The sequence below is a fragment of the Schistocerca piceifrons genome, chromosome 8 (assembly GCF_021461385.2).
Source record: "Schistocerca piceifrons isolate TAMUIC-IGC-003096 chromosome 8, iqSchPice1.1, whole genome shotgun sequence".
NCBI classification, from domain to species: Eukaryota; Metazoa; Arthropoda; class Insecta; order Orthoptera; family Acrididae; genus Schistocerca; species Schistocerca piceifrons.
The window spans coordinates 273750665-273777813 of NC_060145.1; the positions used below are offsets into that span (position 1 = coordinate 273750665).

The following is a 27149-nucleotide window of genomic DNA, read 5'->3' on the forward strand; positions in this document are numbered from 1 at the left end:
CTGATGCATTATAGGTAAGATTGCAGAGTGAGAAGTTGTGTGAATTACTGTGAGATTAATGTACTGAAAACCTAATAAAACAAGAACTCTGTTCTGCACGAAGGTATACACCTATGCAGTTCTGTTACATCGACATTTCAGTAATCGTTCACTTTGTTGACATACACAAGACACGATAGCTTGCCTTGCTTCTTTCTTCATTATATGCGTTTATGGGCTATCAAAGAACATGTACGTAATTTTTTTTTTTTCAAATGCGAACATTAAAAATGTTCTGCATAGGAGATGAAAACTGAAAATGTGACGAACAAGCAGTAGTTCCAGTAAGCAAACAAGCTTAGGTTTCAGAGGTTCAGCTTCATTTGCTGTCGATATAAATAAAGTAAAAGTGAAATTAAATGGATTACGAAAGCATGCTTTCCACATCACTACCGCCTCTTCTTCGTTATTCGAAATGTATCAACTAAAAATAAATTACATTAACAAGGCGAGATGCGTCGTATTACTGGAGCAAATACTCATTTAAGAACAGAAAAAACGTTCGAAATTGCCTTCCTGACACTACTTTATTCATGTGTGCACTAAAATTTTTAGTGTTTAAATCATTTGTTGCTTGCACATGATAGAAGTAATGAACAAAAATCAATCGTAAACAGTAGTCTGCTAATGTTTTGGGCTCTTTAACATGGCGACTTCAAAACAATACGCAGTGTAAGTCTGCAGTGTCATTTCCCTTTTTTTTTTACCTCCATGGGGAGTACCCCGTGCAGTATCTTTGGTGTCACTGAAGCTAGGAATTTAGAATCTCAATATGGCGGCGAGCGAACAGCTGTTTATTTACTGATAAAACAGTCATAAGAAATGGAAATAAACTGAGGTAACTACGTTACGTTTAGAGTTTTGACATAATGGTCAATACATGCGTCGTGTTTGGCTTTATTTTTTCGTACAGCAGAAGGAAGATACACAGAATGGGACATGTCTCAAATCAAGCACCACTAGAAATATATTACATATTTGTGCTTTTTTTCTGTATGAAAGCCTAAATAATTACATTACAGTTTGTCCTATCTGAAATACAGACAACGTTTAAATAGTTTATGTATATTTTAAAGAGTTTAATAAATCTATTATTAACAGATATAGCTTAATGAAGTATTTTTAATCTGCTCTGATCAACGTCGACTCTTCTACGAATAGTATTCTCGTTATGAAATTGCTCGTATAAATAGAATGTGCTATTTGTCGTAGATAACAAGTGACTTTTTTCGTTTGAGTACTCTTGTGAAATATTACTATTGTTTTATACGTCTTTATACCAAACTCCACGTTCTTCTCATAACACGATTCTACAATGTACTCGTATATCTTAAACTCAAAGCAAAAATTTGTGCTAGTGCACAACTTGTTTAGATTACCTCGTAAAGCTTACAACGTTATTTCGTGTCACAAAATCGTAGTAGTACCACACAGAAACTTCCTGACGCCGTCATCTCACCTCACCAAACGTCAGGCTTCAGTTAAATATGCGCCTTTACCAGTCTAGTAATGCATGTCTCCGTGTCAGACCTACGGAAAATGTTAAATAGGTTTTCGCAAATATTGTTGAGCAACAAATTCCAGTGTGAAATATTATATATCTACAGAATAACAATTTCGTCTGCGCTACACCTACGATATGCAGAAGTATTAGATAGCGATAGCGTTAATGACGTGTTGTGGAAGTCAATATTACACTCTTCCTCATATGTTAAGGATAATTGCAGAATCTGGTGCCACACAAAGTGGCACGACACAAAACTGGTTCTAACGACTATGAGCACTATGGGATTTAACTTCTGAGGTCATCAGTCCCCTAGAACTTAGAACTACTGAATTCTAACTAACCTAAGGACATCAGAAACATACATGCCCGAAGCAGGATTCGAACCTGCGACCGTAGCGCTCGCGTGGTTCCAGACTGCAGCGCCTAGAACCGCTCGGCCACCCAGGCTGGCCACGAAACTGGCGCTAATATCATAGGCACATAAGGAACGCACACGACACAGATATGTAAGTCCACGGTATTTGTGATAAGTTGAGAAAAGCGTCCCGAAACACATGTGATACAAAACGCCACTGTTTCCTGCACATGTACCCCAACATCAATATGGGATAAGATCACCATGCGCAAGTATACAGGTCGCACCACGGGTTGGCATACTCTCGATCAGGTGGTCGAGCAGCTGCTGGGGTATAGTGTCCCATTCTTGCACCAGTGCCTGTCGGAGCTCCTGAAGTGTCGTAGGGGTTTGAAGACGTGTAGCGATACGTCGACCGAGAGCATCCCAGACGTGCTCGATGGGGTTCAGGTCTGGAGAACAGGCAGGTCACTCCGTTCACCTAATATCTTCTGTTTCAAGGTACTCCTCCACGATGGCAGCTCGGTGGGGCCGTGCGTTATCATCCATCAGGAGGAAGGTGGGACTCACTGCACCCCTGAAAAGGCGGACATACATGTGCAAAATGACGTCCCGATACACCTGCCCTGTTACAGTTTCTCTTTCAAAGACATGCACGGGTGTACGTGCGCCAATCATAATCTCACCCCAGACCATCAAACCACGACCTCCATACAGGTCCCTTTCAAGGACATTAATGGGTTGGTATCTGGTTCCTGGTTCACGCCAGATGAAAACCTGACGAGAACCACTGTTCAGTCTATACCTGGACTCGTCCCTGAACATAACTTGGGACCACTGTTCCAGTGACCATGTACTGTGTTCTTGGCACCAGGCTTTACGGGCTCTCGTGTGACCAGGGGTCAGTGGAATGCACCTTGCAGGTCTCCGGGCGAATAAACCATGTCCGTTCAGGCGTCTGTAGACTGTGTGTCTGGAGACAACTGTTCCAGTGGCTGCGGTAAGGTCCCGAGAAAGACTATCTGCAGTACTCCGTGGCCGTCTGCGGACACTGATGGTGAGATATCGGACTTCTTGTGGTGCTGTACACTGTGAACGTCCCGTACTGTAGCGCCTGGACACGTTTCCTGTCTGCTGGAATCGTTGTCATAATCTTGATATCACACTTTGTGGCACACGGAGGGCCCGTGCTACGACCTGCTGTGTTTGACCAGCCTCCAGTCGCTCTAGTATTCTACCCCTCATAACGTCATCAATATGGGTTCGTTGAGCCATTTTCAACACACAGTCACCGTTAGCACGTCTGTAAACGTCTGCACACTTACTCGCTGCACCGTACTCTGACATGCACCAACACACCTCTGCGTATGTGGACTGCTGTCAGCGCCACGGTGCGACGACCGCAGGTCAAATGCACTGCATGGTCATACCCAGAGGTGATTTAAACCCGCAAACCGCCCACCAGAGCGTTGTTTCACCATGTATCAGCAGTGTCCTTAATTTATGAGCATGAGTGTACAACAGATTATACAGAGTTGTTATTAGTTACGAATTGATATAGATTCACGCACTAGCAATTCCATATGTTTCTAGATAGCTTGACAATGGCAATGGGGCCGAAATAAGGTTATAGCAACAGATAATAACAACTTAATAAAAAGTCTTTGAATACAGCAGCGTTCTGGCTTACTGACAATGACACATATAACGCAGAAGAATTTAAAGTTAATAGTAACGCGTGCATCCTTAAGAAGGGTCTCACGAGAAGTCTACAATACTTTTCACCGTCTGATTGAAAGGTTTATGAAAAAGTCCCGGGGAATTCTCGTAATACATAAAGTCAGTGAATTAGTCCAAATCTCCCATTCAGTCTCTCGCGTACTCGTCTGGTGTTGCAACTGAAGACAACAAAGAGACAGGTGAAATATTAAATTCTACATTTTAAAATGTATTCAGGAATGAAGGCGCTGCCATACCAATGTTTGACTCCCGCACTCCCAGGTACAGATAAATAGTTGAGACTATAGAGGCATCATGCCCTGACGGAACATTAGTTAGAATTCATATTTAACGCCGTGAAGAATTAGCTCCTTAGCTAACTCATACCTATCGATAATCTCTTGCTCAGTGAATACTCCCACGTAACTGGAAAAAAGTACACGTTACTCCTGACTACAAAAAATAGTTTCGTGTTAAATAAGACACTGAAATTTTCGAACATAAACTCGGTTGGAATATGAGGAACATGTTGGGCGTGTAATCAGGTTAACGTTGCAGATATTTCACGCTATCTGAGTACTTCAGACTTTAATGTCACCCAGGAGGCTTAAGAGGGTGAGAAAGTTGGTACGCCTTAAACAATTATAATGGACTCTGTTCAATTCCGTTTTACGTATGGGCTTTTGTTTGCGCTCGGGAGCTTGCTACTGGAGTCCAATGAGAACATGCAGCCGTCGGACTTTCGAGTCGCCCCCGAGATAGCATGGATTCATTACTTAATCTCTGTTTGTCACTCATCATAGCTGTGCGATCGCTTTGCAGATAACAGCTACTGAGCGGTGTCTTAAAAGATACATTACGTGTGAGTGCTGTGTGAGCGAGCGTTACGTCCCGTGTAGAAGCTACCCGTAGTGTTAAAACTCGTGTAGCAGATCATTCAAAGGTTAGTGAAAAATTTACGGTAAACTTCTGATTAATTATTGCTCATTCTTAACGAACTTCCATTTATTTTTGTCTCTCTGTGATCGGTTGTACCGGCAAGAGACATTCGTTTATTCTACTGCCAAAATCGGAATTAAGGAAATTACACTAAAGCTGTGTCTTAAAGAGTCAATCCATATAGCAAATTAAGTATAAGCAAGCACACTGGCTAAAGTCCCAGGATTCATCGCGCTAACAGCGTGTACCACCGCCTCTGTACTTCATAATGTTCTCAGTTCTACTAAGCAGAGAGGCCACGAAGGTCTCCAGGTGTGCCATCTACATCACAAAACGGCTGACCCATTTCGTGGTCCATGATGCACAATCCCAGGTGTAGGTTTCGGGCTTCTAGAGATGACCAAAATTTTATTTTCAATGTTTCACATTATTACTGACAGTCTTAAAATACTCATGAAGAGTATTAACTTAATCCACTCATTAAGAGGTATACTCTTAGGTTAGAAGTTTAACTCAGTGAGACAAGCATTAGAATTAGATACTGTGTGTATGTTGTGACGCAGCACAACTCACCCATGTTTCAGGAAGAGATCCCTTAACTTTACACATAATCTCAAACCTTTACCATAAAAGGAAATAAGGATACCGCTAACTACGAGGACTATTCGGAAAGAAGAACAATCGATGATGAAATAGAAACCACATTGAAAATCAAAACTGTTTTATTTGCAACAGTTAGCTACACCTTCCAGCTGCTTCTCAACATAGCGCAGCTCCGAATTGGACACCTGTCGTAGCGTTGTACCAATTTTCCAACACCCTCGTCATAGAAGATAGCCTCCTGTGCTTTCCGAGAATTTTCTGTGCTAGACTGTAGTCTTTGTCTGAGCCAGAATGCTGTCTTCATAGTCAGCGGTTCATGTGAGCAGAGATGAAACTCAGAGGGAGCGAATTACAGGCTTTAAAGCGGGCGATCAAATATTTTCCATCGAAAACGCTGCAAGAACAGCTTTATTGCCCCTGCTGTGTGCGGCTGAAAACTGTCATGAAGAAGGAAATGCATGACAGGTACGTTATGTGGGATTATGTGAAATCACACGAAATCTCACGGCAGGCACCCATACTTGGCGAGGGATGCTATTTATCTAGGCATCTTTACGTGATTACTGTGCGCCCACAACTGAGAAGAGCGACATGACGCTATCTACGGGCGTACTAGAGACACTGCACAATGCATCTGTCCAAAACTTCATCGAATTTTCACCGTGATCTCCATTTCGCGACTGGTCGTTCCTTATTTTCCGAATAGCCCTCGTAGATTTTCGCTATTCATGCAGTAAAACTGCAACAGCAGGCACAGTCATCATAATTTTCCAACTCCAGTTTCCCACATGTGGTGTACAAGCGCTCGCCATCTCCTTCTGTCTTCATACATCTTACAACTTTCCATTTGTGTCCTTTCTCCTCCACATCTGATCTTACAGTCTCTATTTAGCATTTTCTTGTTGTTCCCCGTGGTCTTCTTCCTACGAGGTTCAGGTTGATGTACCTTTCCGCAGGTCTTTCGCTGTCCATTCTCATTACGTACCGATGCCACTAAACCCTGCGTTTCTTTGTGACATTTGTAAGCAAACCACAATAACAGATACTTGTCTCTTCCCCTCATTTCTGATTTTGTCCTTTCTAATTGTTTGATTCATAGTTGTAATGAATATCATTTCTGTCGTCTGAATTCTGCTAATGCCTTTGGTTAGGAGGGTACATGATTCTAAACCATATGTAAAGACTGGTACCAGGAAGGTGCGGTACATGGTCGCTTTTGCTTTTCGTGCCATTTATTGTTCCAGAGAAGATTTCTGATTTAACTGTGCAAATTGGATGCTTTCTGTGTTCTGCTGAGTACTTCCTGCTTAATGTTCAAATGTTGAAACGTTTGTGAATTCCTAAGGGACCAAACAGCGAGGTCATCGGTCCCTAGATTTACACCCTACTTAAACTAACTTACGCTAAGAACAACACATGCACTCATGCCCGAGGGAGGACTCGAACCTATGGTGGGAGGGGCCGCGCAATCCATGACATGGCGCCTCAAACCGCGCGGACACTCCGCTCGACCCTGCTTAATGGTGTTGTCTTTCGAGGTCATGCTTTCCTAGAGCAGGCATGACATTTTAATTTATTAATTCTGTACTGCTAACTCTATTCGCAATAAATATTGAAGACGGTATCCAAGTATACCACTAGATGTACCCGTACATCTTATCGTTGCACGACACGCGGTTCAGGAGAAAGGGCGTCGTTAATATTCAGATGTCTGGAAAACGGAGCACGAAATACTCAAATTGGTTTCATCCAGTGTTTGACAATGAGAGCGCTTAGTGACTTCCAACAAATTTTAAACATAATTTCGGACCTCTTCTAATCTTTTTCACGGTTACATGCTCAACGGAAAATATTAAACACCTAAATCGCTTGCAGCGTAAATAGAAATTTCGATCTGTTCTTTACACGGGAGTTCGAGTCTTTGAAGAATGGGGGTTTACTGGTATGGAGTAAAGACCTTTACTGATGTTTGGATACTGCACAGCGGAGATATTGATTACAAAGTTTCACACGTTGCTCCACATAGTCCCAAACATTTTATTTGGAGTAAATATCGAGTGATCTAGCGGGAAAGTCGAGTGACATACAGCACGCATGCGTAGAGCCGTATTAAGATGGCTGTTGTCAACATGGTAGGCGGGAGTGTCCACAGAATAGTCATCATGAAGCACGAAGCAGCAGAAGAAAGTGTAAAATGGGAATCCTGAAATAAAAATTCTGATTCACGTCCACGATGACCTCGATGAGTGTGCTCAGCTCATTTTACGAAAACTACCTGAAAAACCATCACAGAACCACCTCCATCCTGATCTACACCACCACACAATGGGCGTTAACCGTCTCATAGGGTCGTCAGCACACTGGACGCCTTGCACGTTTTACCTGCAGTTATACATCTGTATATCAAGTGTTTCATAAAGAATGATCTGATTGCAAAAACCCCATATTTATTTATAAAAAATACCACAACATGGGATGGATTGCAAAATACCCACTAAACATTAAAGTTTTAGCTACGCTATTACAAATGCTCTATGAGACCATCAGCAGCAGCACGAACATAATCTAGGCGATAGCTAAATTCATCGTAAATTTCACATAATGTATCTGCTTTTACAGAATTTATGGCGTCACGAGATAAGGGAGATGAAGACACTTTGCTTCACATATCCACATAAGAAAAACAAATCACATGGGGTCATATCTGGGGATCTTGGAGGCCAAGAGTGCTGCGTAGGGTCTCTGAGTCCCGTGCGCCCTAGCCAGCGTTGAGAAACTCACGTATGATGTGTGACGCTCCATCCTGTTGGAAAAGGAAGTTATCGCAATTTTCCTGAAGTTGTGAAAATATCCAACTCTGCAGCATTCGAAAATATCTCAACGCTGGATGGAGCGCGCGGGATCCCGAGACACTGCCCGCACTCTTGGTCTCCAAGATCGCCAGAGCTGACCCCATGTGATTTTTTTTTTTTTTTTGTGGTAATGTGAAGGAATGTTTGTTCATCTCCCCTTTAACTCGTGACATAGAAGAAGTGAAGAACAGAATAACAGCCGCCATAACTTCCGTAAAGAGAAATATATGGTGTAAAGTCTATGACGAATTCAGCTATAGTCTAGGCATTGTTCGTGCTGCTGTTGGCGTACACATACAGCATTTGTAATAGCTTCAATATTTTGTGACTATTTTGCAATCCATCCCATGTTTGTAGTATGTTTTTATCAATAAATATGGGGTTTTGAAATCAGGTCGTTCTTTTTGAAACATCCTATAAACGCTCCAAGGCCACCAGTATTTTATTTTAAAGGAATAAGTGTAATTTTGTCCGGAGAGTGTTGTACACAGCTCTTGCTCATAATCGTTTCTGGTCAAAACGTTTCTTAGCATAGCATCGAACACAGTTCTTTAGTTCAGGCGCTTGTACGTTTCCGTGGATTCTCTTGCAAAAACGTTGCACTGTTTCGAAGGCGCAATTGCTCATCATCGCACTACGATGGTTTCCACTATTGATGGGAGATGCAGGTAGCCAATTAACTGTGGTGAAACACAAATGCAGGTTGCAGGCAGTATTTGTCAACTCTGGAATCCAGGTAACAGCACTGTCATTGAAATAGGATTAAAAAAGTTGTTTTGAGGACCGCCGAAACCGAAGGTGCAAGGTACGGGACTTCCGATTTCCATAAATGCGTACGTTTCTGTAGCTCAGGTGATTTCAGAAATGTTACAAGGTTTCCGTGAAATCATTCGACAAACTGTCCGAGAATTTTAGCAACATTTGGTTCATCGAGGAAGTGTTATATAGCACAGGCGAAAATTTACTTCGTTGTCTTCAGCTGATTATACCATACAGGGTGTTACAAGAAGGTACGGCCAAACTTTCAGGAAACATTCCTCACACACAAATAAAGAAAAGATGGTATGTGGACATGTGTCCGGAAACGCTTAATTTCCATGTTAGAACTCATTTTAGTTTCGTCTACCTACGCTCAATGGAGCACCTTATCATGATTTCATACGGGATACTCTACCTGTGCTGCTAGAACATGTGCCTTTACAAGTACGACACAACATGTGGTTCATGCGCGATGGAGCTCCTGCACATTTCAGTCGAAGTGTTCGTACGCTTCTCAACAACAGATTCGGTGACCGATGGATTGGTAGAGGCGGACCAATTCCATGGCCTCCACGCTCTCCTGACCTCAACCATCTTGACTTTCATTTATGGAGGCATTTGAAAGCTCTTGTCTAAGCAACCCCGGTACCAAATGTAGAGACTCTTCGTGCTCTTATTGTGGACGGCTGTGATACAATACGTCATTCTCCAGGGCTGCATCAGCGCATCAGGGATTCCATGCGACGGAGGGTGGATGCATGTATCCTCGCTAACGGAGGGCATTTTGAACATTTTTTGTAACAAAGTGTTTGAAGTCACGCTGGTACGCTCTGCTGCTGTGTGTTTCCATTCCATGATTAATGTGATTTGAAGAGAAGTAATAAAATGAGCTCTAACATGGAAAGTAAGATTTTCCAGACACATGTCGACTTAACATATTTTCTTTCTTTGTGTGTGAGGAATGTTTCCTGAAAGTTTGGCCGTACCTTTTTGTAACACCCTGTATACTCACACCGACAAATCTTGTACCTCAAGTGTTTACGCAACCTGTCTGTCGTTCACAATCGACAGATAAGCAGATAAAACTATTATCAACTGCATACGAAGGTCATAGAAAGAAAAACAAAAAAATGGTTCAAATGGCTCTGAGCACTATCGGACTTAACATCTGAGGTCATCAGTCCCCTAGAACTTAGAACTACTTAAACCTAACTAACCTAAGGACACCACACACATCCATGCCCGAGGCAGGATTCGAACCTGCGACCCTATCGGTCACGTGTTTCCAGACTGAAGCGCCGAGAACCGCGCTGCCACACCGGTCGGCTAAACAAACACAATCTCATTGAATGTGAACATGTATTTTAAAGGCTGGTACTCATATGTGTCTCTTGTGTGCTCTTGAAAATATTAGAAGTTGCTCTGTGGTAAGAGAAGTATGTGTGCCATGAGGCAACCCAGCAGAGCATTTCAGCTGCTGTGAACAGTCGGATGCTTGCGAAATACTCATCTTACTTCTACAAACACCATAACGAACAGTTTTAATGTAAAAAAACTGCACAATGTACTACTTCATGTTGCTGGTGGAGTACCTCCCTACTTTTAAATCATTCTGTAGATCGGCCTACTCTGTTACTTAGAAAAAACTTTCTTCCGTGGACTTACCATTACTTCACGTAAAGGACTGGAACCTATTCAACATGCAGACAATAATTAATTACAAATGCTTCTAGTTGTCTGGCAGTCATCTAAAATATTGGTCCTCTTGAGGGAAGTTGGTGTTTTATAGAGAACGTACGTGTTCCTTATGAACTCCAAACAGACATTCAGCTCGTTGTTTCAGATAACTGACACTTGGTATTAAGGATTCGTCTCCATTATATGATCACCATGTGGTAATTTATAAAAGGAAACTACGAAAAAGTAGCAGCGTCCTGTTATTCGTGATAAAGGGCAAGTCAGACAACTTTAACTATTACTGAAGAATTGAGAGTGTTGTTCCTCGGAGTACTTTTCAGATTTTCGCTTCTGTAGAGCCCTGTAATAGACGTTTATAATATTTTCGTATTTCATGTTGAAATGATGGCATTTACTTTATGTGTGCTGCAGTCCTTTTATGAAATTACAAAAACTACTCCGAAAAAGTATGGTTTTTCCGAATATTATTAAAAAGTGTTCCAAGCGACAACAACAGGTCATGTACCTATGAACAAATACTCTGTTGAGATTTAACAGTGTTGCTTTCGAAAAAAATCTTGTCCGTACTGTTTGTAATTGGCTATAATAATTAATAAATAGAATCAAATTGGGAAGAAGTATTATGAGACACCAGTTATAAGTTAAAAGCTTTCACAAATGCATATTTCCATTTTCAACAACGGGCAAATTGTTAACAAATTAAAGAAACTCTTTGTTTTATCATAATTCCAGTCTTGGATCACAATGTTTATTATTAAATAGATTATTAATTTCTGTCGGTAATGACCATGTGCAGTCCTGGGCATAAACGTGTTGCATTACACGTATCATGCCATTACATGCAATTGTGCAGTCACACGTAATGGCGTGATATGTGTAATGCAACACGTTTTCGCCCAGGACTGCAGATGGTCGTTACTGACCTAAATTAATAACTTGTTTACAAACAAACTTCGTGATCCAAGACTAGAGGTATAATAAAGCAAATATTTTCCTGGATCGCTGGAAACTTACTCATGGATATGTCACAACTTGATAAAGAAACTCAGTTCCGATGCAAATTTCACGTGCTGCATGCTACAAGACCTTGGCCATTTTCATGCTAGAAGCTGGTAACTGAGTTTACTCATGAAAAAGGTCTGAAAATGAAAAAAAAAACAATATTTTCCAAACACCTTTATTATACAGCATTTAAATAAGTATAAATCGTCATATTTATAAACAGTGCGCAAAACACAATTTCACATCTCTTAACAACGAACGCAGCATAAAATGCCGGACATCGCTTATGGTGGTTGGTAGTGCGCATTACTTCATGTGATTCTAAAATCAGTCACTAGATTTAAGCACCGACCGGGAAACATGACGTGTTCCTAGGTACACCTTTCTCCCGGTGCAACTCTCTCGAGTAACCTTTTTCTTTAATTATAAGGGACACATGATATTTCCCCCATAGAATAAACCTGGAATGCGTTGGGAAGAGGCATATTCTCAAGCCATACTCCAACCGACAATGTTCATGAATTTAGTCAGAATGTGTTTCACCCATTGCAAGAAACTCCTCAAAGTGACATTCGGAGGCTGTCTACCTCTATGGCAAATGAAAACAAAAGTGCCCACATAAGTTCTCAAAGGCTAAGAAAACCCAGCATGTCCTTCCTTATGGAGTATGTTGGTTAAAATCTTATTCCTGTTGGAGCCTATTTTCAGTACAGAGAAAACAATTCCCACTGATGAAGAATGTTGTGAGTGTGTACTGCGTTTTGTGTGCGTCTACCAACAGTTGAACGTTCCTGGTGGAAAGCGCTACACAGCATGACTAGAAGATGTGAGTGTGCAGATTTTAACCATCTCCGACATTTTGAGAAAGCTCGAATCATTGGAACGTCATACCGACAGATCGCTCAAAAATTTTCCTGCAGTTCGATGACTGCAGAACGACTGGTTACATAGTAGAACCATGGCAGCAACGTGCAAAAGGAACAGGCACAAGGGGCTCCGGAATGACTACACCACAACAATATCGAGGGATTTTCTCGACAGTATCCGATGAGTAGAAAGATGACAACAGTTGGAAACATGTTACTGGAAGTTTGGAAAAGATCTCGAGTTACAATGCGTCGTTTATAGTTGACACCTTACTAAAGGCGTTAAAGATTAATACGGTGTACAGGTAGGGTCGAGTAGGACACTGAGTAGCATTTCTTAGCGTTCACTGTCAATCTTGCTTTTGTTTGTAGCAGTCAGATCGGGGCCGTCCACTCCGTGGACGACCTGGCGATAGGTCACACTAGGTAGGGACTCCTTGACATGCACACCTCCCAAAACTCCTGCAATCATGATGTAGGTTGCTATTGGGTATGACAACATGACTGATTTGGTAATTGTTGAAGAGCGGCTGATTGCTTGTCGGTATGTCGCAAGAACAGTAAAACATGTTGACAAACCCTCCATGACCAGAGCAACAAATGACATATTCCAGCAACATAACGGAACAAACCAGTAGTTCACGCCACAAACGTCTCGAGAAATGCACGGATCCTCGACCGGCCTGTCTGATTCCCTGATTTGTCCTCCACAGAATAAATCTCAAATGCGTTGGGAAGAGCCATATTTTCATGCCAGCCCCCAACCAAGAATGTTCATGAACTAAGGCAGAATGTGTTTCAGCCATCGCAAAAAACTCGTCAAAATGGTATTCGGAGGCTGTCTGCTTCCATGCCACATGAAAACAAAAGTACCCACACAGGTTCTCAAAGAGTATGAAAACTCTAAGCCACCGGCAGCCGAATACCGAACGAATTACAAACGAGAGAAGCATTAAGAGTAAGTTGAAAACACCTAAAAAGAGATAGAGGTGTAAAAGTAAATAAAGAATTGACAGTATGTGAACGCTGAAAGTATTCTCGTAATCAAACCAGCAGCGTTTAGTTTTTGGAAAAATCCTGAATGTGATACTTCTAAAAAAACTAATAATTTAAAATGTAAGAGTGCACTGATCATTCAGTAATTTTGGGGTAAATCTCAGAAACTGGATGCAATGTATTCTGTTACGGTTAAACGATAATCTATTGTCTGTAAATCACTGATTCGTAAATTATACAAATACAGCTTTAACAGCGACGTGTCATTTCTAGATAGAAATTGTACAACTGATTCTTTTGTGTTTAGTTGCACACCGTCGATATACAGAGTGTACAAATATACAGGACCACAATTTCAGCATTCATTCATTACATACGGAAGAAGAAAATAAGTTATCTGCGAATGACTGTGGAAAAGTTTGTTTGTATTAGAACTCACTTTATATAGCCGCTCGTAGTAGATTAATCCCTGTAAATTTTCACAATGAACCTGTATAGACTATCGCGAATCCTCACGCAATTGTTGATGCACGAAATCTACAACGATTTTTCTGTTAACGTTTGGTCAGAAATTACTGGTGAGTGCAAGTTAGGGACCCACATCCTTCCATCCAGGGGCAATGGACAAAATTTCAGTGTTCCCTTGAAGAATATTTTTCTTGATCTGCTAGAAGCTGTATTCTTTCAGGCAACGAAACACGTGCTTTATCGTGGATACAGTTCTGCTTCATTTCATTGATAGTGGTCATCGGATTTTAGACAACAGATTTCGTGAACCATGGACCTTGCCGCTGGTGGGGAGGCTTGCGTGCCTCAGCGATACAGGTGACCGTACCGTAGGTGCAACCACAACGGAGGAGTCTCTGTTGAGAGGCCAGACAAACGTGTGGTTCCTGAAGAGGGGCAGCAGCCTTTTCAGTAGTTGCAGGGACAACAGTCTGGATGATTGACTGATCTGGCCATGTAACATTAACCAAAACGGCCTTACTACGCTGGTAGTGCAAACAGCTGAAAGCAAGGAGAAACTAAAATCGTAATTTTTCCCGACGGCATGCAGCATTATTGTATGGTTAAATGATGATGGCGTCCTCTTGAGTAAAATATTCCGGAGGTAAAATAGTCCGTCATTCGGATCTCCGGGCGGGGACTACTCAGGAGGACGTCGTTATCAGGAGAAGGAAAACTGGCGTTCAACGTATCGGAGCGTGGAATGTCTGATTCCTCAATCGTGTAGGTAGGTTAGAAAATTTATAAATGGAAATGGATAGGTCAAAGTTGGATATAGTGGGAATTAGTGAAGTTCGGAGGCAGGAGGAAGAAGACTTCTGGTCAGATGAATACAGGGTTATAAATACAAACTCAAATAGGGGTAATGGAGGGGTAGGTTTTGGGGGGCTGCAATTCGATAGTAGGAAAATGAAGAGAAGGAAAAGTCTTAAGTGAATATGGAATGGAGGTAAGGAATGAAAGAGGAAGCCGCCTGGTAGAATTTTACACAAAGCATAATTTATTCGTAGATAATATTTGGTTTAAAAGTCATGAAAGAAGATTGTGTACTTGGAAGAGGCCTGGAGACACCGGAAGGTTTCAGATAGATTATATAATGTTATGACAAAGATTTAGGAACCAGTTTTTAAATTGCAAGATATTTCCAGGGGAAGATGTGGACTCTGACCACAATCTATTGCTTATGAACTGTAGATTAAAATTGAAGAAACTGCAAAAAGTTGGGAATTTAAGGATATGGGATCTGGATAAACTGAAAGAAGCAGAGGTTGTAGAGAGATTCAGGGAGAGCATTAGGGAACGGTTGACAAGAACAGGTAAAAGAAATACAGTAGAAGAAGAATGGGTAGCTTTGAGGGATGAAATAGTAAAGGTAGTAGAGGATCAAGTAGGTAAAAAGGCGAGGGTTAGTAGAAATCCTTGGGTAACAGAAGAAAAATTGAATTGAACTGATGAAAGTGGAAATAAAAAAAGGCAATAAATGAAGTAGGCAAAAAGGAATACAAACGTCTCAATAATGAGATGGACAGGAAGTGCAAAATCGCTAAGCAAAGATGGCTGGAGGACAGATCTATGGATGTAGAGGCATATATCACTGGGGGTAAGATAGATACTGTCTACCGAAAAATTAAAGAGACATTTCGAGAAAAGAGAACCACTTGTATAAATATCAAGAGCTGAGATGGAAAACCAGTTCTAAGCAAAGAAGGGAAAGCATAGAGGTAGAAGGAATATATAGAGGGTCTATACAAGGGTGATGAACTTGAGGAAAGCCGAGCGGGATTAGCCAAGCCGTATTGGGCGCTGCAGTCATGGACTGTGCGGCTGATCCCGGCGGAAGTTCGAGTCCTCCCGCGGGCATGGGTGTGTGTGTTTGTCCTTAGGATAATTTAGGTTAAGTAGTGTGTAAGCTTAGGGACTGATGTCCTTAGCAGTTAAGTCCCATAAGATTTCACACACATTTTAACAACTTGAGGACAATATTATGGAAATGGAAGAGGACGTAGATGAAGATGAAATGGGAGATATGATACTGCGTGAAGAGTTTGACAGAGCACTGAAAGACCTAAGTCGAGACAAGCCCCAGGAGTAGACAGCATTCCATCAGAACTACTGATAGCCTTGGGAGAGCCACCCCTGATAAAACTCTACCATCTGGTGAACAAGATGAATCAGACGGGCGAAATACCTCCAGGCTTCAGGAAGAATATAATAATTCCAGTCCCAAAGAAAGCAGGTGGTGACATGTGTGAAAATTACCGAACTATCAGTTTAATAATTCACGGCTGCAAAATACTAACATGAATTCTTATATAAGAATAGAATAACTGGTCGAAGCCGACCTCGGGGAGGATCAGTTTGGATTCAATAGAAATGTTGGAACATGTGAGGCAATACTGAACCTACGACTTATCTTAGAAGATAGATTAAGGAAAGGCAAACCTATGTTTCTAGCATTTGTAGACTTAGAGAAAGCTTTCAACAATGTTGACTGGAATACTCTCTTTCAAATTCTGAAGGTGGCAGGGGTCAAATATAGGTAACCAAAGGCTATTTACAACTTGTTCAGATACCAGATGGCAGTTATAAGATTCGAGGGGCATGAAAGGTAAGCTGTGGTTGGGAGGGGCGTGAGACAGTGTTGTAACCTATCCCCGATGTTATTCAATCTGTATATTGAGCAACCAGTAAAGGAAACAAAAGAAAAATTTGGAGTACGAATTAAAATGCATGGGCAAGAAATAAAAACTTTGCGGTTTGGCTGTGACTTTGTAATTCTGTCAGATACAGCAAAGGACCTGGAAGAGTAGTTGAACGGAATGGACAGTGTCTTGAAAGGAGCACATTACATGAACATCAACAGAAGCAAAACGAGGATAATGGGATGTAGACAAATTAAATCAGATGATGCTGAGGAAATTAGATTAGGAAATGAAACATTTAAAGTAGTAGATGAGTTTTGCTATTTGGGGAGCAAAATAACTGATGAAGGTCGATGTAGAGAGGATATAAAATGTAGACTGGAAATGGCAAGGAAAGCGTTTCTGAAGAAGAGAAGTTTGTTAACAAGAAAAATAGATTGAAGTGTCAGAACGTCTTTCTGAACGTATCTGTTTTTAGTGTAGCCATGTATGGAAGTGAAACACGGATGATACCTACTTTAGACGAGTAGAGAATAGAAGCTTTCGAAATGTGGTGTTACAGAAGAAAGCTGAAGATGAGATGAGTATATCACGTAACTAATGAGGAGATACTGAACAGAATCGGGGAGAAGAGGCATTTGTGGCACAATTTGACTAGAAGAAAGGATCGGTTGGCAGGACATGTTCTGAGGCATGAAGGGATCTTCAGTTCAGTACAGGAGGGCAGCTTGGAGGGTACAAGTCGTAGAGGAAGAGCAAGAGATGAATACACTAAGCAGATTCAGAAGGATGTATGTTGCAGTAGTTACTTGGAGATGAAGAAGCTTGAACAGGATAGAATAGCATGGAGGGCTGCATCAAACCAGTCTCTGGACTGAAGACCACAACAACAGGATATTAAGATGCGGACTGTTTCCTTGTCTCCACTTTTTCGAACCTAAACCTATTACTCGTGTATTTGTGGGAACTTTTGAAAGCTCGACTGTATCGAAAAACAGTAGTAGTAGTTTCCTTTTGTCACTACACTGGAGTACTGCCAAAACATACGAACTATTCCTGGGATACTTAACACGCATCCGGGATTCAGTGCGGCGGGATGTTTATGGATGCATTAGCGGTAAGAGAGTGCATTCTTAACATTTCATGCAAGAAAACATTTCATGTGATATGCTGCTTATTTATGTTTCTGTGCGTTTCCCACGATAAATATGCAATGAAAAGACATAGGAAGTAATTTCTGAGAAACAAATAAAGTGAGTTCGGACCTATTCCACATAGTATATTTTCCTCAGCTCTGTCTGAGAAATGCGTCCACTTTTGGCCGTAACTTCGTGTTAAGCTCCGTACATCGAAAAAAGCCGCATATCAAGAACAGAATGGTCTTGAATTTCTACTTTACTGTACCATCAGTCAGATTCATACGCATATCCCTGTTTTCCAGACAAGCAAAGATAAGTAAGAAGCCGTTTACGAATTTTTACCCAAAGTTCTTTATACTACGGTTTATGTGAAAATTACGTCATATCTGCATAGCTAAATGCTTTGGATAAGTCAAAAGAGATACTGTGTTCAACCCGGTTAGTGCTCGCACAACAATTATTAAACACATGTGATGTTGCTGCTTTTTAATAAGTGACGTTTCAAACTGATTAGTTGTTGACGCAGAACACATAGTCTTGTCACCGACACCAGATATGGGGTCATGTTGGTTCTAAAGCAAGAACCAGATCGTGATACGAGGTGTTTCGTGGTGTATTATCACCATCTGTTAAGTTACGCAGGAGCTCAATATTTCATGGTACATTACCCTCAGTGAGAAGTGCATGAATCGTGGATTATTCTAACATTGTATCGATTGACAACCCTGTGTTGTTACAGATGAGTTACCGGCAGGTTTCCTCCGAACTGCAGGCCATAGCACAGAAGAATCTGAACGAGGACCCCAAGAGGAGAGACGAAGACATCAAGCACATCAAGGAGTGGCTCAAGAAACAGCCCCACCTCAACGCTCGCGATGGTGAGTGATACTGTCCCGCTGCTAGGAATTACGTTCTATTTTACAGAGATACGCTGCTGATCTACATAGCAAGTTTTTCGATAGCCAGAGCACATGAGACATATCAGTTACGAATTTTTTTCTGATCTATTTTTTATGTTTACTGATTGTTGATTTATACAATTTCCTAGCGTGGTTATCATTTGGATTCGGAAGTAATACCGTTATCAGACTATACAGGTGACGGGTCTTAGATTATCACAGCGTAATTTCTAGCAACAGATACATTCTGACCCACGTTAGAAATCAATACTTTTTCCAAGTAATTTCTGGAAGTAATGTGACTATCATAATACAAAAAAATTAAAGGTTATGTAAATATGTTATTACCATCTGAGTTTCAATACGTTATTGTGACAGCCTGTAGTCCGAACACTGGTTTCATGCAGAAATCCACGCTCGTCTATTCTATGCAAGATTCTTCATTTCTGCCAAAGTACTGCAATCGACCTAAATTTGAATCTGTTTATTGTATTCAAACCACGGCCTCCCGTTACAGCTTTACCCCTCTACGCTTTCTTCCATCACTGAATTGACGATGCACTGATGCCTCAAGATATATTCTATCAACTTATTCCTTGTAAAATTTGAAATTTTCCCGGCGAATCAACTGTTCAAAAAGATTTCGGGCTTGCAGCCTGTCGTCGTAAACTTAACTGCACGGTATTTCAGCTGGACAACTGCCAGCCATCTTCAGGTGAACCGAACGAGGACGGCTCACCTGAAGATGGCTGGCAGTTATCCAGCCGAAATATCGGGCAATAAAATTTACGACGACCAGCTGCAAGCCCGAAATCTTTTTGAACAACTTATTCCTTCTTTTAGTCCAGTTGCGTCATAAATTTCATTTTTCTCTAATTATTCGATGCAGTGCTTCCTTCTTAGTTTTCGAGCTGCCCATCTAATCTTCAGTATTCTTCTGTGGTATCACATTTCAAAAGAAATTATTCTCTTTTTGTCTGAAATGATTTTCCTAGACTTTTGATTTCTGTAAAAGACGACACGCCAGGTATATACCGTTACAGACGACTTCTTAACAGAAGTTGATGTTGAAAAAATTCTCTTTTTCAGAAATCTTTTTTGCTATTCGCCACTCTGCATTTTCTTTCGTCTCTAATTCTCCCATCTTCAGTTATTTCGTTGCCGAAACACCAAAACTCTTCTGCTATTTGCAGTGTTACATTCATCATTCTCATTGCCTCCCCAGTGCCTGATTTCATTCGAGTATATTCTCTCTCTCTTGCTTTATATGTTCAGTAGTAATATATTTTCCTCTATTCCCCAAACATTAATGAAGTTATGCCTGCTTTATGACACGCTAATTGACACGCCATCAGGGTGTATAAGACCGTGAAAGGTAAAAGTACTTTAATCCATGCAACTCCAGATAAGGGTGTTCTATACGACCTGAGGAAAGCCCAATTTGGCTGTCTACCAACTACGAAAATATTCTGACATGAGTGTGTCACACTGTGACACATTCGATACTAACGTTGTTAATTGACGGAACTGCCGCCACAAAAATGAGACGTATCCCAAAGAGGAGAAACACATGACACTCAAGAATAGTGTACAACAGCATTAGAGCTGCACTCGGGTTGTGCTGTGAAAGAAGTGATTGTCAATACCCTATTGACTGTTCAATAAGCTCAAGGGAAGCATCGCTATATTAACGGCGCCGTGTCGCCACTGAGGGAAAACTCGATGAGAGACATTTAATTTAGGATTCAATACTGGTGCTCAGTCTACAGATAGTTGATAAGTCTAAAGTCACCATGAAACCGGAACTTGAATGACATGGAACAATAGTGGCAGATCGATGTTAATGACTGTAACTTTCGCTCAATGACAACTTTCTCTCGTTATGTTTAGAGCTAGAGAGACTGCCCTGGCTCCTGAGAGAGACAACTCAGTTAGATTTTAATTTAACACAGAAGTAGTTCCGCTGTCGGTATCTACATGCTATCCATCAGTAACGGAGCTAAATATAGAACTATACTTATATGGATATGATGTCTGTTCTTTCGGACATGTCCGAAAGAACAGACACCATATCCATATAAGTATATAGTTCTGGCAGTACCGGCCATGACCTTCCTCTTCTGTGCAGATGCACACGTATTACTCGAACTCTTACGGGACTTGGGTCAAAAATGGCTCTGAGCCTTATGGGACTTAATAGCTGAGGTCATCAGTCCCCTAGAACTTAGAACTATTTAAACCTAACTAACCTAAGGACATCACACACATCCATACCCGAGGCAGGATTCGAACCTACGACCGTAGCGGTCGCGCGGTTCCAGACTGAAGCGCCTAGAACCGCTCGGCCACCTAGGCCGGCACGGGACTTGGTAAGAATCTCTTCCACGAGTAACGAGTATGTTGAGTAGGGACATATAAGGTGAGAAAGTGGGTCTCGAGGGAGGCGTGCGCGAGATAGTCCCTGCAGTTGCTCTATGCTCTGTGCCCTCGGTGGCTCAGATGGATAGAACGTCTGCCATGTAACCAGGAGATCCCGGATTCGAGTCAAGGTCGGGGTACACATTTTCACCTGTACTCGACTGAGAAGTTGACGTACGTACACTGACACGCGAAAACCTTGTGACCATTGTTCACCGCGACTTTCAATACATCCTGGTGGCACACGACGAGGTAAGAAAATTTGGAAACGAATTAAAGACGAACGTAATTATTCTAGAGTCGATACAGGGTGCAAGCCGTGAAATCCACTGTCGCAAGTGAGTTTTAGGAGCGACAGATTTTTGCTTCCCAGAACCTAGGAACGAGATTATGGGATATGGGGAAGCCAGTCGACTGTTGCGCATTGCTGTTGTAAGCACGGACGGAAAGTAGTTGAAGGACGGTGGAACCAAGAGTTGGTGACCAGCTTTTGGACGTCCCTGTCTCATCACAGAACGTGCAGGTCAGGCGCTTCTCCGCTCTGTAAAGCAGAATAGGCGGCGATCTGTGGCAGATGTGACGACGGAGTACAAAGTCCGTCCAAGCTCAAACGGTTCGGAGCAGGCGGTTCAGCGTACGTGGTGGAGTATGGAGCTCTGCAACATATGACACCTACGTGTTCCCATGTCGATCCAACGATATCGTCAGTTACGACTGCAATAAGCACCGGATCAGCGAATCAATTAAAACGTTTCATCCGATCTGACATATACGTTTCCCGTTACAACACGTCTATAGTCGTGTCTGCGTACTCGAAACATACAGCACAGCACCAGGCCGGTGGAACCAATATCATACTATGGGGCAACATTCAAATCGGCTTCCAAACGACGTCTGGTAGAAATCGAAGGCACCTTCACAACTGTCGTCTAAGTGAACATTATTTCGGGCCTCCTGCAGTGGCTTCACGCTTGATGTCTTTCCCGATGGTACTTGCAGCAGTACAAATGACTTTGGTATAAGGCCGTGCTGCGGTGGTTTTAGAAGTTTGACAGTCAACTCACGTTGATATCTTCGCCACAAAATTCACCTGAATCGAACCACAAGGAACACATCTGAGTTGTTATCAGTTGTCACTTGCACGCCCACTAACAATTAGCCCGTGAGTTTAGGAATTATGTGAGTTCTGAAAACCTATCAAGAAATTATATACTTAAGAGTCAAAGAAACTGGTACACCTGACTAATATCGTGAAGGGCCCCCGCGAGCACGCAGAAGTGCTGAAGCACGACGTGGCATGGACTCGACTAATGTATGAAGCAGTGCTGGAGGGAACTGACACCAGGGCTGTCCATAAATCCATAAGAGTACGAGGGTATGTAGATCTCTTCTGAACAGCACGTAGCAAGGCATGGTATATATGGTCAATAATTTGCAAGTCTGGGACTTTGGTGGCCAGCGGAAGTGTTTAAACTCAGAAGAGTGGAGCTGGGGCCACTCTGTAGGCATTCTGGACGTTTGGGATGTCGCATTGTCCTGCTGGAATTGCCCAAGTCTGTCGGAATGCGCAATGGACATGAATTAAAGCAGGTGATCACACAGAATGCTTAAGTACGTGTCACCTGTCAGAGTCGTATCTAGACGTATCAGGGTCCCATATCACTCCAACTGCACACACCCCACACCATGACAGAGCCTCCATCAGCTTGAACAGGCCCTGCTGACATGTAGGGTCCATGGAGTCATGAGGTTCTCTTCAGATCGGTACACGTCCATCCGCTAGATAAAATTTGAAACGAGACTCGTCCGACTAGCCAATATGTTTCCAGTCATCAATAATCGAATGTCGGTGTTGACGGGCCCAGGCGAGACATAAAGCTTTGTGTCGTGCAATCATGAAGGGTACACGAGTCGGCCTTCGTCTCCGAAAGCCCATACCGATAATATTTCACTGAATCGTTCACTCGGTGACACTTGTTAATGACCCAGCACTGAAGTCTGGAAGAATTTTGAGGAGGGCTGCACTTCTGTCACGTTGAACGATTCTCTTGTAGCATCTGGTTCCGGCCACAGCGATGTCGGTGAACTGATGTTTTACAGGGTTACTGATATTCACGGTACTCTCGTGAAATGATCGTACAGGAAAATCCCCACCTCATCGCTACCTCGGAGATGCTGTGTTCCATCGCTCGTGCGTCGACTAAAACACCATGTTCAAACTCACTTGAATCTTGATAACCTGCCGTTGTAGCAGCAGTAAGCGTTCTAATAATTGCGCCAGACATTTGTTGTCTTACATAGACGTTGCCGACCACAGTGCTGTATTCTGCTTGTTTACGTATCTCTGTATTTGAATGCGCATGCCTCTAGCAATTTCTTTGACGCTTCAGTGTAGGAGCCATACCAAAGAGGATCGCTGCAGTATAGCGTTCCAAAGGTGCACCAGCATGTTACGAAGGACATTTTCATAATATTTTGGCTCATTAGGGTATTTTAGAATCAGTCTGACAATATAAAGATACGTATTTCAGTATGGCCACTTACTTGAATAAAAGTGTGATGACCAAGATCTGTCAAAGCCGTTTCATCTAAAAGCTTCTGTAGTTAAAAGTTACTCTACTTCCTGAAACCTTGCATTTCTCTGTAGTGTAGAGTCTTAATCCACACTCAACTCTTAGGACTTTGCAAATTTCACGTGCCTGACCTCTATTCTATATTAACGCGCGGCTTAAACGTAACGATTCGCACCAGTCAAACCGGCTGGTACCTACACAGGAGCGAACTGCCGTCCTTCAATATGAGACTCTCTTGTCTTTTCACTACACTACATCACGCGGTAGCAGACTACGTTTTAACACTAGAAAGACGGCACACAGGCTACTGCCCAGAAGCACCGCCAGGTCAAACTGGCTCCATGCTTGTTTATTGCTTATACTGCCTTTTACTGCTCCATTTGTCGCACGACACTAGTCTCCTGTTCTCACATTTGCCGCATACCGCTTTCACACAACCTGAACAAACAGTAGCGGTATGGTTTTCTTTGCTTAAGGTACGCATTTAAAACTTCTCTATGTTGCCCTCCTTGGTCCATCTTTCGTGTCTTTATATCTTGCTGATACTGTACATACCGCGCTCGAAGCTCTTCGCACAAGTCAGAAACATACTTCTGTCTGTTATGTCGTTTACCAGACACTCCATTACACAAAACCGCCAGCCCCTGTGACCGAGCGGTTCTAGGCGCTTCAGTCCGGAACTACTCGGCTGCTATGTCGCAGGTTCGAATCCTGCCTCTGGCTTGGATGTGTGTGATGTCCTTAGGTTGGTTAGGTTTAAGTAGTTCTAAGTCTAGGGGACTGATGACATCGGATGTTAGGTCCCATAGCGCTTAGAGCCATTTTCATACAAAACCCAGGAGTTTCTGGCAGCCAAATCAAGAATATTGTAAAATATATGCAATGTCCAACGTCTTGTACCGGCTTTTGTAAAGAACATCCCAGCCGGTTGATCCGCAAAGTCTACCCCCAAATTTGTTTCATTGTAAAATTGCACTGCTTTATGAGTCTTCTTCCGACTTTCGGACAGAGATACATGAGAGTGAAGTGAACTCAATAACAAAATATTCTTATTTGTTCTTCTTTGATGAACTGTTAGGTTTTTATACACAATAGTCGAGCGGAGTGGTTGTTTTCCTGTCTTTGCAGTAAAAGGCACCTCTCTTCAGTCACGGTTCAAAGTACCCACTAAAGTTCAGACGGTTTGCAGGGCTTAGCGACATAAAGTAACTGTCAGTAGTGACATTAAAACTTTTCCCTAAGTATGGTTCTACAAACCTAAGAACAAACTTTTCACCAACCCCTTAATCTGCTTGTAAGGGGGGGGGGGGGGGATTCAGCACCATTGTATGGATATCCACTAAGTACGTATTTACTAGAAACACGTAAAAGTAACCAGAATTTTATACGAAACTTGTCGGGCCAGCTTGCAATTTGTTGTATGAATGGGTATCTTGTTTTGGACGGCAAAAGTTGTTCATCATTTACAATATAAGGTTCTGCTCTATAGCATGGCGCACAGTTTTCTAGGTAAGCATTCCAAATACTTGCGACAAGGGCAAATTTCTCAGTTTTTAGGCGTTCAGAGCTTGTCTACTCGGTAACTTCGATAACTCTGTTTCACCCCATAGTTTCTCTGAGAAACTGAGGACCCAATACTGTTGACCAACAACTTTTGAGAGGAAAATTCTTTGCCCCATAGGCTCCTCTTGCACACGGTATGGCGACAAAAGCATCCCGCTCTTCAGTGTTTGTTGCCCAAGAATCGTCTTGTGCTCGACGTCGAGCCTCTGCTCCAATGCAAAATAAATGGCTCTGAGCACTATGGGACTTAACATCTGTGGTCATCAGTCCCCTAGAACTTAGAACTACGTAAACCTAACTAACCTAAGGACATCACACACATCCATGCCCGAGGCAGGATTCGAACCTGCGACCGTAGCAGTCGCGCGGTTCCGGACTGAGCGCCTAGAACCGCTAGACCACCGCGGCCGGCCTTAGCTCCAGTGCAGTGTTTGATGTGGCGCATTATGGAAGTACTGAAAACTAACCACCATCCAGTAAGAACTTTGCCTCTTTGAATTTTCCTTTTAGTGTATGATGTGTGTCTTGTGCTATCCTGCAAAATGTTGTGACTTTGCAGGCGACCTGAAAACATGAAAAATGACTGTACTTTTTATAACGTATAATGTACTGATATTATATGAGTATATCTGTTCTTTTATTCGCTGTAAAATAGCATATTAAGTCATTATTGTTGCTATTTAGTATGAAAGCTTTTTATCGTTAGTTTTTATTGTAATTTTACAATCCAAAACTCTACACAAAGAGCAAAAATATTACTGACCTGTATTAGAATCCACAATTTCACACAGAGTCCCATCTTTTGCTGTTTCTTTTTCCTCAGTAAGTTTTTGTTTCCCAGTAACAGTTTTTGACTGGCTTCCGGGGCAGGAGGAGGGGGGGGGGGGGGGGGGGAGAAGCAACTCCTGTCCGAGTTGTTGACCTTATAGAGCTAGAAACTGGATCATCAGTGGGCATGTTCGATGTAGAAACTTCATTTTTCCCTACCCTGTACCATGTTTATATCTTCACCTTCGTTGCACGACTCACTTTCTTCATCTGCAGACACTGTAACTACCACACTTTCTTCATTGTCCCGATTACTGTCACAAAACTCAAATTCTTCGCCTGAGCGTTTGTCTTCTGTTTTTCTCAGTGCTTCTAGAACAGTAGTTCCAAACCCGATGGTAATTACCCCTCATGTGTAAAATGTAGCTTTCTGATAGGTAAAAACAAGCAACGAAAGGAAATTATATTTAAAAGATCATTACTACCATAGTTATTTCTTAAAAAATTACCGATTATATAAGTTACCAAAAATAACATTTTTTTGTTTTCAAAGACACTAGAGTCTCGATATATCAAAAAAAATATTGAACCTCGATCCGTTTCCTCAGCCTTGATGGCACAACACCTATTCAACATCATACATACGTTTCACGCAGTTTTTAATTGTTTATATAAGCACACATTCCGTTGAAAGTGGTCTTTCAGGTTTGTCATTAACGGTAAAATATAGTGTTGCGTTTCGTTTTCTTTGTTGACTGTTTTGCTTGTACACCTAAAAAAGACTGCTGCAACAAAGAAAAGCAAATTTGTGCCTTTGAATATACATCAGAAACATTGAAACGACGTCACAAAGGAGAAATAATAAAAAATTGATCTAAATATGTTTTCGAGGAAGTTATTGTTCGTGACTGGCCAAGAAACAAACTTAAATTTGCACAGTTTTATTCAAAGAAATACTGCGAAGAATCTTTCAACCGAAAAACTATAAAGAATTCGAAGTTTAAAAAATAGAAATAGTAAGTCAAGCGTTCTTCATGTGGTTTATTCTTGTAAACGTCGTTTTATTTCTTTTCCTACGTAAGTTTCGATAGTATGATTTTCAATAGTTCAAGGTTGTCCTGGCCCCGTTCACATCGAATTATTGAGATATATTGTGCATTGACGCATGAAATGTGTTGGAGGTTAAGCTTGTGAAACTAATACACGAACATCTTCCACACATAGAACACCCACTACACACATATACTGTACCATGCATCTATGAGACAGGTGCATATCGTGTGCTCAAATACACTCCTGGAAATT

The 27149-nt window shown here is 41.8% G+C and overlaps 1 protein-coding gene across 1 annotated transcript in view; it reads left to right on the forward strand.

Moving 5' to 3' along the window:
* The first annotated feature begins 18362 nt into the window (after positions 1 to 18362).
* The window catches only part of LOC124712265 (retinol-binding protein pinta-like), a 65762-nt gene continuing 56975 nt past the window's right edge, over positions 18363 to 27149 (forward strand). Inside the window, exon 1 of the mRNA XM_047242560.1 lies at positions 18363 to 18501. Coding sequence (XP_047098516.1) covers positions 18363 to 18501 — 139 coding nt within the window. The remainder of the gene's footprint in view (positions 18502 to 27149) is intronic.